This window comes from Amblyraja radiata, chromosome 22 (genome assembly GCF_010909765.2).
Source record: "Amblyraja radiata isolate CabotCenter1 chromosome 22, sAmbRad1.1.pri, whole genome shotgun sequence".
Classification (NCBI taxonomy): domain Eukaryota; kingdom Metazoa; phylum Chordata; class Chondrichthyes; order Rajiformes; family Rajidae; genus Amblyraja; species Amblyraja radiata.
Window position 1 is genome coordinate 24,748,906 of NC_045977.1, and position 12,858 is coordinate 24,761,763.

The 12,858-nt window shown below is 42.6% G+C and overlaps 1 protein-coding gene across 1 annotated transcript in view; it reads right to left on the reverse strand.

The window, feature by feature from the left end:
- LOC116985769 (sodium/myo-inositol cotransporter 2-like) overlaps positions 1-12,858 on the reverse strand; it is a 59,485-nt gene that overhangs the window by 10,510 nt on the left and 36,117 nt on the right. The window contains exons 10-13 of the mRNA XM_033040749.1: positions 9,074-9,181; positions 5,308-5,458; positions 4,958-5,126; positions 1,611-1,826 (exon numbers count right to left, since the gene is read on the reverse strand). Of these exons, the coding sequence (XP_032896640.1) occupies positions 1,611-1,826; positions 4,958-5,126; positions 5,308-5,458; positions 9,074-9,181 (644 nt within the window). The remainder of the gene's footprint in view (positions 1-1,610; positions 1,827-4,957; positions 5,127-5,307; positions 5,459-9,073; positions 9,182-12,858) is intronic.

The window sequence follows — 12,858 nt, forward strand, 5'->3', positions numbered from 1 at the left end:
CCTCAGCCACACATTCAGGTCCCGTATCTCCATGTTCCTGCTCTCGTCAGCACGAGGAACTGGAAGCAAACCGGAGATAACAACCCTGGAGGTCCTGCTTTTCAAGATTTTTCTGAGCTCTCTAAAATCACGCTGCAAAATATTCATCCCCTTCTTTCGGACATTGTTTGTGCCAACATGCACTACCACTTCCGGCTGTTCACCTTCGCCCTTGAGGATTTTCTGCACTCTGTCCGTGACATCCTGGATCCTGGCACCAGGAAGGCAGCACACCATCCTCGAATCCCGTCTGTTGCTGCAGAAACCCCTGTCCGTACCTCTCACAATGGAGTCTCCCACTACAATGGCTTTGCCTGACGTTGGCCTCTTTGGTTTTGGCTCAACAGCCCTATTTGCTTCGCAAGCCAGTCCGCCGCTCAGTGTAATAACGTCTTCTGTCCCGACAGCTTCTAAGTGGGTGAACCTGTTCACAAGAGGTACAACACCCGGGGACTTTTGCATTCCATGCTTCCCTCCCTTTCTCACCATCACCCACCTTCTCTCTTCCAGTACCTTAGGTGTAACAATCTTACTGTAGGACTTGTCGAGGAACGACTCAGTTTCTCGGACGAAACTGAGGTCATCCACTTGCTTCTCCAGTTCCCCAACACGGTCCTTCAGGAGCTGTACCTGGATGCACTTCTCACATTTGTAGCAGTCAGAGGCACCAGCAGTGTCCTTGACCTCCCACATACTGCAAGCATCACACTGAATCAGCTTGCCTGACATCTCCTGCTTTCGTCTCTCCCTCTCCAGCGTTTTGCGTAGCCTCCTCTCTGAAGTCTCTCGAGCCAAAGACTCACAGGGCACTTCACTCACAAGGCCGCTCACTCACTGCCGCTCCCTAAGAGCAGTCTTGCTTATATTGACTGATAAATTGCCTAATTTACCAATTTACAAACCAAATTCCTCAGTTTTCAACTGTTTTCCCCCTCAGACTCACTTCAAACTCTCCTCCCACTTGGGCTAGAGCCAAACAGTGTTTTCTCGTGCTTATCTTTCTTGCTGTTGCTTCCAAATCAACAGGAGCTCTGAGTAAAGTCTGCCTGTGCTTTGCCTCTCCTTTTCAACTGCTTTCCCCCTCTGACTCACTTCTAACTCCCCTCCCACTTGGGCTAGAGCCAATCAGTGTTTTATCTTGCTTATCTTTCTTGCTGTTGCTTCCAAATCAATAGGAGCTCTGAGTAAAACAAGGAGGAGTAGAAGAAAGCAGAGCTGCTTGCGTGGAGCAGTGAGTGCTGGGCCGAAAGCCCCAAGGACCTTCTCAGCAGGCTGCCCATGAAACCAGCCAGGGCAAACATTCTGCTTCCACAATGTGTAATTCTGGACTTGCACTCCCTGTTACACGCAATTTCCTCTCTCATGATCTTGCATATTCACAAATTCTGATTGTTATTAATGATTGAAATTTTCCAAAAATGTTTATCAAGGACTCAAATCAAGATCCTTCTCCTCAATGCTTCAGATTTTGCAAAAGGGATGCATGTTTGTAATGCTTGAATGTAAATACTGTGTGTAATAACTGGAACTCTTCAAATTGGGAGACTCAGCAATCTGCACTGTTCCCTCACCTGTTCTGGTTGCGGGGCTGGACTGCAGAAAGTCATGACCACCATCACAATCAGAGAGACGAGAGTGAGGAGGAGCGCAAAATGCAAGAAATGAACTTTGCTAGTAACTAATGGCCGTGTGTCTGCTGCTCCACATGGCGGTGCACTGTAGACAAAATCCAAAATCAGTCGAGTAAACCCAACGATAAATCCGGCAGCAAGGCTCCAAAATGCACCCTGTACACACAAACAGTCATGTTACATAGTCAATGTTACATTGAATTCATAATCACATGTAAACTAGTTCAGGTGATTGAAATGTGTTGAACAAGCAACCTCGTCAGACCTCTTGCTCAAGCCAGGAGTGTGCAGCTGTGATCCTTCCTGAATAAGCATCGTTCTCCATCATCAAGAATATATTTCCATTGGCAGGGACAAAATTGGCCCATTGCACTAATTTAACAGGAAAATTGCTTACTTTGTACTTGTTGTTAGGGATAAGAGATGAAAAGTAGTCAAAAGGGTGTCATGCGTATAAGGAGAGAAAGCACTACTCTTCTCTCCTTATCTGACACCCTTTTGACTTTACGTTTCACTCCTTACTTCTCTTAATCTGACACCCATTGCCTCCTTTTAAACTCTAACATTTGTCCATCCATCTGCCAATTAACATCCCCATTCACCTGTATCCATCTATCACTTGCTTGGCTTTGTCCCACCTGCACCTCATTTCTAGTTTACTCCCCCTATTACTACAATCAGTCTGAGGAACAGTCCCAACCCGAAACATAAATTATCCATTTCCTCCAGAGATGCTGCCTGATCCGTTGAGTTACTCCAGCACCATGTTTTACTGAAAATATTCCAGATTGTGCAGATTGTCAATAGACAATGGGTGCAGGAGTAGGCCATTTGGCCCTTCGAGCCAGCACCGCCATTCAATGTGATCATGGCTGATCATCCACAATCAGTACCCCGTTCCTGCCTTCTCCCCATATCCCCTGACTCTGCTAACTTTAAGAGCCCTATCTAGCTCTCTCTTGAAAGTATCCAGAGAACCTCCCTCCATCACCCTCTGGGGCAGAGAATTCCACAGACTCACAACTCTCTGTGTGAAAAAGTGTTTCCTCTTCTCCGTTCTAATGGCTTACGTCTTATTCTTAAACTGTGGCCTCTGGTTCTGAACTCCCCCAACATCGGGAACATGTTTCCCTGCTTCTAGCGCGTCCAAATCCTTAATAATCGTTTCAATAAGATACCCTCTCATCCTTCTAAATTCCAGAGTATACAAGCCCAACCGCTCCATTCTCTCAGCATATGACAGTCCCGTCATCCCAGGAATTAACCTTGTGAACCTATGCAGCACTTCCTCAATAGCAAGAATGTGCTTCCTCAAATTTGGAGACCAAAACTGCACACAATACTCCACGTGTGGTCTCACTTGGGCCCTGTACAACTGCAGGAGGACCTCTTTGCTCATATACTCAACTCCTCTTGTTATAAAGGCCAACATGCCATTCACTTTCTTCACTGCCTGCTGTACCTGCATGCTTACTTTCATTGACTGATGAACAAGGACCCCCGGATCCCGTTGTTCTTCCCTTTTCCCAACTTGGCGCCATTTAGATAATAATCTGCATTCCTGTTTTTGCTACCAAAGTGGATTACCTCACATTTATCCACATTAAACTGCATCTGCCATGCATCTGCCCACTCATGCAACCTGTCCAAGTCACCCTGCATTCTCATAGCATCCTCCTCATAGTTCACACTGCCACCCAGTTTTGGGTCATCTGCAAATTTGCTAATGTTACTTTGATTCTCTTCATCTAAATAATTGATGTATATTGAAAATAGCTGCGGTCCCAGCACCTTGCGGTACCCCACTAGTCACTGCCTACCATTCTGAAAGAGAAACGTTAATCCCTACTCTTTGGTTCCTGTCTGCCAACCAATTTTCTATCCATTTCAGCACTCTACCCCCAATACCATGTGCCCTAATTTTGCCCACTAATCTCCAATGTGGGACCTTATCAAATGCTTTCTGAAAGTCCAGGTACACTACATCTACTGGCTCCCCCTTGGCCATTTTCCTAGTTACATCCTCAAAAAATTCCAGAAGATTAGTCAAGCATGATTTCTCATTAGTAAATCCATGCTGACTCGGACCGATCCTGTTACTGCTATCCAAATGTGCCGCTATTTCATCTTTTATAATTGACACCAGCATCTTCCCCATCACTAATGTCAGGCTAACTGGTCTATACACTTTGTGTAAATGCCTTGTGTAAATGCCTTGATCTCATCATTGGAACTCTAAGGGGTGCCCACTTAGGCGATTTTTTCGGCGACTGTCACAGTCGTAGCAGGTCACCAGAAAAGTGGCGGCTGGACCCCCCCTATAACAATGTCTACAACAAGCTACTACAACCTACCATCTAGTCGACGTCAAGCTACTGACAACAGGCGACCCATTAGGACATCCACCTACGACCACACCTACGACAACCTACAACCACACAGACGACAACCTTCAACAAACAAAATCAAGCTACCGACAACCGGCGACCCATTAGGACATCCACCCGTGACAAACTACGACAAGCAACAACCCTGTCGGTGACAACTGAAGACAATTCAGTCGCCGATACCTGTCGCCGATACTTGTCGCCGGTTGAGTTAGGTTGACATAGGTAGTTGACAACGGAATTCACCAAAGTCAGCACCCAGCGACAACCAACCTGGTGATAACCTGCGTCATCCTGGCGACAACCTACGACTGCACCTATGACAGGAGAAGACAAGCTACGTCAAGCCCACAGTCGCCAAAAAGTTTTGAACATTTCAAAATCCAGCGGTGACCAGAAAAACGTTATGACTCTCTAGGAGACTTGAGACTACTCACGACCATACAGGCATCATCCCGCGACCATGTGGCAACAGCCTAGTCGCCGAAAAAATTGCCTAAGTGGGACAGGGGCTAAAGTGAGGAACAAATCCAGTGGACCTTAATCCAAAGATGTATAAATGCCAATCTAAGTATTGATTTAAAATAAGGTAAATTTAAATCCAGCTGCAGAACTGAAAGTTATAACCCAGAATATAATGTAAAATGAAACATAATTAAAATTCAACGAGCAGTTAACAGTGGAATTTATCAATCCTCTTACTTAGTTCCAATGCAAAGATAACAGGGTTATAGTACTTGAATTGGCATCTCCACCAATCCACTTTTATTGGGCTCAGCTAACTCACAATACACTAGACTAGAGTTACTGAGGCAACATACTAGGCACTCTAATTCATCTCCATGTTGAATTTAGCAATATAAAATAAAATGTAGAAGTAATCTTAAGGAAATCACTCACACTCTCATTAGCTCGTTTCCAAAAGCAGCCAGACACAAAGACCACTGCGATTGGTGGGGTTATGTAGGAGGTAATGGATTGGATGTATATAAAGAGTTGGCCACCTTGGCTTGCTTGCACCAGAGGAATCCACAAAACAGATACCACCACTAGGATCAACACAAATATCCTGAAACAAAGAGAGATCGTGTTTAACAGCATCAGTGTTCATTTTGAGTCTTATCATTCTGCTGATTCCTCCCATGAGCACGGGGAACCCTGTTTTACATGAATAATTGACTGTTCTCATAATTGCAGTTTTCAATAGAAAGGCACCATTGAGCAAAATAGCCAATGCCGCATTTTCTTACCTGCCAACAATCATGAGCTCCCACTCAGAGCAGCGGGGCCGGACGTGATGCCAGATGTCCATCGTAAATAATGTACTTGCACTATTGAAGATTGAAGTGAGGGAGGACATGAGAGCAGCAATCATGACTGCAACTATTAGGCCCCGTGCTCCTGCAGTGGGAGAATGAGAACAGGAATGGGTTCAAGCATTGTACTAAAGCCAGCATCCTGTGCAATCCTTACGTGTGATTAATGGGATACATTTAAATCCTCTAAACTAAATGAATCAGGGACAAATACTTCCTGTCCCTTCCTCCATATTATTACAAACTTCCATCCTCTAAAATATAAAAATAGAACCAGAGGTAGATAATTTAGCCCTTTGCATCTGCTTCACCATTTAACACGATTGTTGTTGATTATTTATTAAAACACTACTTTCCTGCATGAACAGCCACATCCCTAAATTATCTTAACATCTAAAAATCTATCAATTTCTGTGTTGAATATTCTTAGTTACTGACACCCCACATCTCTTGGGTAGAGGTTTCCAAAGATCAGTGAAGAAAGCTAATGGAATATTGGCCTTCATAACAAGAGGATTTCAGTTTAGGAGTAAAGATGTTCTTCTGTAGTTGTATAGGGCTCTGTTGAGACCACATCCGGAGTATTGTGTCCAGTTTTGTTCTCCTAATTTGAGGAAGGACATCCTTGTGATTGAGGCAGTGCAGCGTAGATTCACGAGATTGGTCCCTGGGATGGCGGGACTGTCTTATGAGGAAAGATTGAAAAGACTAGGCTTATACTCACTGGAGTTTAGAAGGATGAGGAGGATCTTATAGAAACATATAAAATTATAAAAGGACTGGACAAGCTAGATGCAGGAAAAATGTTCCCAATGTTGGGCGAGTTCAGAACCAGGGGGCCACAGTCTTAGAATAAAGGGGAAGCCATTTAAGACTGAGGTGAGAAAAAACTTTTTCACCCAGAGAGTTGTAAATTTGTGGAATTCCCTGCCACAGAGGGCAGTGGAGGCCAAGTCACTGGATGGATTTAAGAAAGAGTTAGATTGAGCTCAAGGGGCTAGTGGAACCAAGGGATATGGGGAGAAGGCAGGTACAGGTTATTCATTGCGGACGATCAGCCATGATCGCAATGAATTGCTGTGCTGGCTCGAAGGGCCGAATGGCCTCCTCCTGCACCCATTTTCTATGTTTCTAACCACCTCTGGTTGAAGGATGTGTCTTATATGGCTGTCTCTTTATTTGGACACCTGATTCTACACACTTCAGCCAGGGAAAACATCCTCTCATAGCAAAGGTAAGCAAGTGAGTGTGCAAAATATGATAAATGGTATATTAATTGGGGAAATAGTCAAAAAGCATATTATCTAAATAATGAGAGATGACAAAACTCTGAGATATTGAGAGATATGACTTTCCTGATGAATGATTTGCAAGCAGGTGGTCTCAGATTACAACAGGATCAACTGGGAAACTGAGAAAAGGAATGGTACATGGAATGTGAAATGCTTTATTTTGGAAAGATAAACAAGGGCAGGGCATACACAGCAAATGACAGGCTTTTGGGGATGTTGTAGAACAGAGAGACTAAGGGGTACAAGTACAGAGTTTCTTAAAAGTGACAAGGTGATGAAGGAAATGTATGGCTCACTTGTCTTCATTGCTCAGGGTCTTGAGGACAATTGTTGGGACAATATGTTATATCTGTAAAATACATTGGATGTTGAGATGATGTTTTAACTTGTGAGTGAATCTTGAACCAGGGGTCCCCATTTAACAATAAGTCACTCATCTGATAAATCAAGTGACTTTTTTTTAATCTCAGGGAACCTTTGGAATGCTCTTCTTCAGAGGACAATTGTGGCAGAAATGGTGAAAATCAAAATATTTTATGGCAAATGTAGATGAATAGTTAATATGCAAAAGTTACTGCTGGTACCTGTAAGTAGGAACGCCAAGACAATGTTATAAATATATCAGTCAGAATTCAATCAAAGAATGGAGTTGGCTTAAAAAGCCAAGTAGCCTCCTTCTCCATGTTGGTAAACCTATATATAACTACTTACCCAGTTAAGCGCCATTGAAATTTTGCATGCCTCAATAAAATAATATCCCATTCATCTGAACTCTACAGAGTTATCTTCAATAATTTCTCATATGATAAAGTGCCATCCCAGCAATCAAACCTGCACTCCCTCTGCTGCAAATACACCCATGTTGGAGGTTTGCTGCTCCCAGAACCAGTAAAATGACAGTAACCTGAAGATGCCTAACCAGTAACCTGAAGAAGGGTTTCGGCCCGAAACGTCGCCTATTTCCTTCGCTCCATAGATGCTGCTGCACCCGCTGAGTTTCCCCAGCAATTTTGTGTACCTCCAGTAAAATGACAGGTCTTTCCCAATTACAGAATCATTTTGGTAAATAAGAAGATCAAATATCATTAAAGGAAACACACCATAACCATGGGTTTCAAGTGTTTCTGGAAAATTTCTGTCTCGTTAACTGATACACAGGACTTCCAGGTTTGTGACCTTTGAATAGATCTGTGATTTCTCCCCCAGTTCTGCCCCGGGACATTCTAAACAAGATCTCGATGCAAGAGGCATTTGATGTCTATTGCTGTGGAGAACATCACAAGCTGAGAAAAGAAACTTATGAACTTATGAAGCGCATTTAGGTCACTTTTTATATTCTATTTTATATGGATTAATGTTAGCCGAGGTTTGATCTGATATACAGTAATCCCTTGTTATTACAGACCTTTTTATAATGGATTTTGGTTATAGTGAATAAAGTGGCAGCTTTTTAAAGCATCCCAAAGTTCGTTAAGCCACTAATATGTCGGAGACCATTAGTAAAGTAATCTCACGCATGTCATGACACTATTAAGATAGCAATGATGAATCTTCCAGACGTAGTTCGTTGATTAATTGCTTCTTTATTGTAGAAATACAGAACAATGAAATAAGTCTTAGCTTCCGTTCTTAATCGTCGTCCCAATCATGCTTGTGGTCATGATGATAATGTGTCGTAGACATGGTAGAAAACTGTATCATCTCATGGCTCCGACATCAAACTGAAAGTAATCTATCTGAGCGTCTGTGCTAGACTCTTCTGGCTAAAAACAACTGGCCCACACAGGTTTTTCAGCCATTTCCAGACTGCGCCTGCCAATGCTGCCATCACCACTGCCACTGCACTCCAGCCACCTGCAGGCTGTGAGCAAAGACTCCATCGAACCTCGCCTCTCCTACAGCCGTCCAGTTGCAGTACGAGGGTCTGAAGAAGGGTCTTGACCTGATGCATCACCTATCCACGTTCTCCAGTGATGCTACCTGACCTGCTGAATTACTCCAGCACTTTATGTCCTTTTGTGTATTAAGCAGCACCTGCAGTTTTTTGTTTCTACTACTGAAACAATGATACTTTATTACTCAGTAATCCCTTACTTGGTTTTAGTGGGCTATTGGCAACACAGACACCATTCCCCCTCTTTACTTATAACCTACTATTTTGTAACAAATACGGAAATAGCTGCCGGAGAGTGGGGAAAACATATCTGACACATTGACTGAAGTTATGGAGGCACACAGCACAGTGGCAGGCATTTTGACAAGTCACTTCTCTCCACAGTTGGATCCAGCCAATCAGAAAGTTGAAGCAGTGGATGGCAGTGTCATTCCAACTCATTTCCAGCAGCAACTTAGCATGGGCAGTAATTTTTTATGCCTAATTTTATTCTTTTCCTACTTTAACAATGTACCTCCAGGGAGCAGCTGCATTACAAGCAGTGGATAAGCGATATCAGTGCACCCAATTGGATTGCCACAAACTCTACGACAGGTATGTTCATCTGCACAAGCCACAAGATCTAAGAACAAGAATCATAACCTTTATGAATATCATAAATTGAATTTCTCAAAATTACCCACATGTCATTCAAATGCTCAAAAATATTTTCAATATCACCTTATTTCACTACTTCCACAGTTAATACAATGTAGAGACATTTACTGACTTTTACTGATTAATATCGAAGAACTCTCCCACTCTCCCTACCCCTCTCTCCTTCTCTCTCCCCTTATGCCCCTCCCTCCCCTCCCCACTCTTCTTCCTCTTCCTTTCTTCCTCTCACTTTCCCTTTCCCGCTCCTTTCCAATCTCAGTCCTCCTGTCCTTCCCCTCCCTTCCCCTTTCTCTCTATTTTTTCCTCTCCTTTTCCCTCTCCCTTTTCCTCTCACTTTCTCTTAGCTTCTCCCAATCCCTCTTTCTCTTGCTCACTCCTCCCCCTTCCACGGTATCTTTATTTTTACTTTTCATTTTCTAACGGCCAGTTGTTAGGTGTTAAGGTGAAAACATCATTTCCACCCTATCCTAGACTTTCTCTCTACACTTGCCACGATACACCAGTTCTGAAGCACAAAATGTGCTTGTTTTCTCACATTCCCAGTTCTGGAAAAGGCTCCTTGACCTGAAACATGAATTTTGTTTCTCTCCCCATGGATGCTGTTTTGCCGGTTGAATGATTCTGACATTTGCGATGGTTTACTTCTGACAGATATGTCTGGGTTGAACCATAGTTTGCAAAATTCCTTCTTCATGAAAGGAGTTGTCCTTTTACACAGGCATTCTTCACACCTCACTGTTCATTTGTTCACTTGGAACAAATGCTGTCCATAGACATAATTCTGAACTGCTTCTTTTTCACTTAAAACTGTGCTTCATTCCCACTCTGACCTCACTATTCCAGGCTTTCGACAACATTCTACCTACAGATCCATGGAAGCTTGAAAGACGAGGCCTCATTTGGTCACAAGGGCCTTTCCACCTGACAGTACTAAGTTCAGCAATTTCAATGATGATTCTGTTCTTCCCAATTAAACCTTGAGTAGCCCCATTTTTCGTTTCTTCACTTGTTCTCCTACCACATTTTTCTGCATTGCACAAGCAAACCATTTCTCAATATTGGAAGCAAAATATTGCAAATGCTGGAAGTAATGTTGAGCCCGGTAGTCTATCTTGTGACTGTGGAAAGAGTCATTTTATTTGTATTTTACCGTAACAATGCAGGAGCCTGAAGGTGAAAGGTCAGTGTGCAAAAGAAGTGGGGAGCCTGTAAACTTGAATGAAGGAGATCCACAAAACTAGGCTAATCCATGGGATTAGACGGGTTGTGCTATCATCAGTGGTGTGTCCTTTAGAGTTCAAAAGAATGTGGGGCGATCTTAGTGAAATATATAAAATCCTAAGGGAGCATAGCAGAGTCAATGTTGAGATATTGTCAGTATGGGAATTGTCAAATGAGGGAATACATATAATATTAGGGAGCAGATATTTAAAACTAGAAATAGCTATCAGGTGTGTGGGAACGTCCTCTCAGTAGCTAATCCGTAATTCTCTATCCTGAAGGTTTGGGAGGCAGGATCATTGGAGATAGTTAAAGAAGTGGATCCATTTTTTAAATGTTAGAGAATTGAGGGCCAAGGGTAACTGGGAACAGAAAAGTTGTTGAGGTCTGGTGCATGTCAGCCTTGGTCATATTGAATGGCAAGACAGGCTAGAGAGGCCGAGTGGCCTATCGGAAGGGAGAGTGTACGCTGGCGCGGTTTAGCTGCCGCTGCTCTCTCTTCACATTGTGTTTTTGATTTTTTGTCTTTGGATCGAATTCTGTCTTTAATTTGTGTATTGGTGATGCCTTTATTATTTATTTTACTCCGATTATATGTTTTTTTTAGGTAAGGTGTCCTTGAGACTTTGAAAGGCGCCCACAAATAAAATGTATTATTATTATTATTATTATTATTATTATTATTCGTATACCTGTGTCAGAGGGCACTTTCAAACAGATGTACAGTGCTTTCAGAAAGTATTCAGACCCCTTCACTTTTTCCACATTTTGTTACGTTACAGTCTTATTCTAATTGGAATAAATTCTTTTTTTTAATGATCAATCTATACACAATACCCCATAATAAAAAAGCAAAAACAGGTGTTTAGAAATATTTTCAATGTAATTAAAAATAAATAACTGAAATATCACATTTACATAAGTATTTAGACCCTTTGCTCAGTACTTTATTGAGGCACCATTGGCAGCGATTACAGCCTCAAGTCTTCTTGGGTATGATGCTACAAGCTTGGCACACCTGTATTTGAGTAATTTCTTCCATTCTTCTCTGCAGATCCTCTCAAGCTCTGTTAGGTTGGATGGGGAGTGTCGATGCACAGCTATTTTCAGGTCCCTCCAGAGATATTCGATCGGGTTCAAGTCCGGGCTCTGGCTGGGCCACTCAAGGACATTCATATACTTGTCACAAAGCCTGCGTTGTCTTGACTGTGTGCTTAGGGTTGTTGACCTGTTGGAAGGTGAACCTCCACCTCATGCTTCACCGTAGGTATGGCATTGGCCAGATGATGAGCGGTCCCTGGTTACTTCCTACGTGACACTTGGCATTCAGGCAAAAGAGTTCAATCTTGGTTTCATCAGACCAAAGAATCTTGTTTAAGTGCCCTTTGGCAAACTCCAAGCGGGCTGTCATGTGCCTTTTACTGAAGAATGGCTTCCGTCTGGCCACTCTACCATAAAGGCCTGATTTGTGGAGTGCTGCAGATACAGTTGTCCTTCTGGAAGTTTCTCCCATCTCCACAGAGGAACTCTGGAGCTCAGTCAGAGTGATCAACGGGTTCAACACCTCCCTGACCAAGGCCCTTCTCCCCCGATTACTCAGTTTGGCCGGGCAGCCATCTCTATGAAGAGTCCTGGTGGTTTCAAAGTTCTTCCATTTAAGAATGATGAAGGCCCCTGTGCTCTTTGGAACCTGCAATGCTGCAGAAATTGTTTTATACCGTTCCCCAGATCTGTGCCTCGACAGAATCCTGTCTAGGAGGTCTACGGACAATTCTTTTGTCTTCATGGCTTGGTTTTTGGTCTGACCTGCACTGTCAACTGCGGGACCTTATATAGACAGGTGTGTGCCTTTCCAAATCACGTACAATCAATTTAATTTACCACTGGTGGAATCCAATCAAGTCGTAGAAACATCTCAAGGATAATCAATGGAAACAGGATGCACCAAAGCTCAATTTTGAGTTTCATAGCAAAGGGTCTGAATACTTATGTAAATGTGCTGTTTCAGTTATTCCTTTTTAATTACTTTGCAAAAATTTCTAAATACCTGTTTTCCCTTTTTTATTATGAGGTATTTTGTGTAGAATGTTGATAAAAAAATAAATGTAATCAATTTTAGAGTAAGGCTGTAACGTAACAAAATGTGGAAAAAGTGAAGGGGTCTGAATACTTTCTGTATATTTATACTTTGCTTGAGAAACTTTCATGTACACACATAACAAATTCTGCTTCACCTAATCCCTTCACACTACAGCAATCCCAGTCAATATCAGGAAAGATAAAATCACCTACTATTGCAACCCTATTATTCCTACACCAGCCTGCGATTTCATTACATAATTGCGCCGCTAATTCCTGCTACTATTGTTGCATGCAGATGACTTTGCTGAATAGACATGAGAAGTATTAATTTAAGATTAA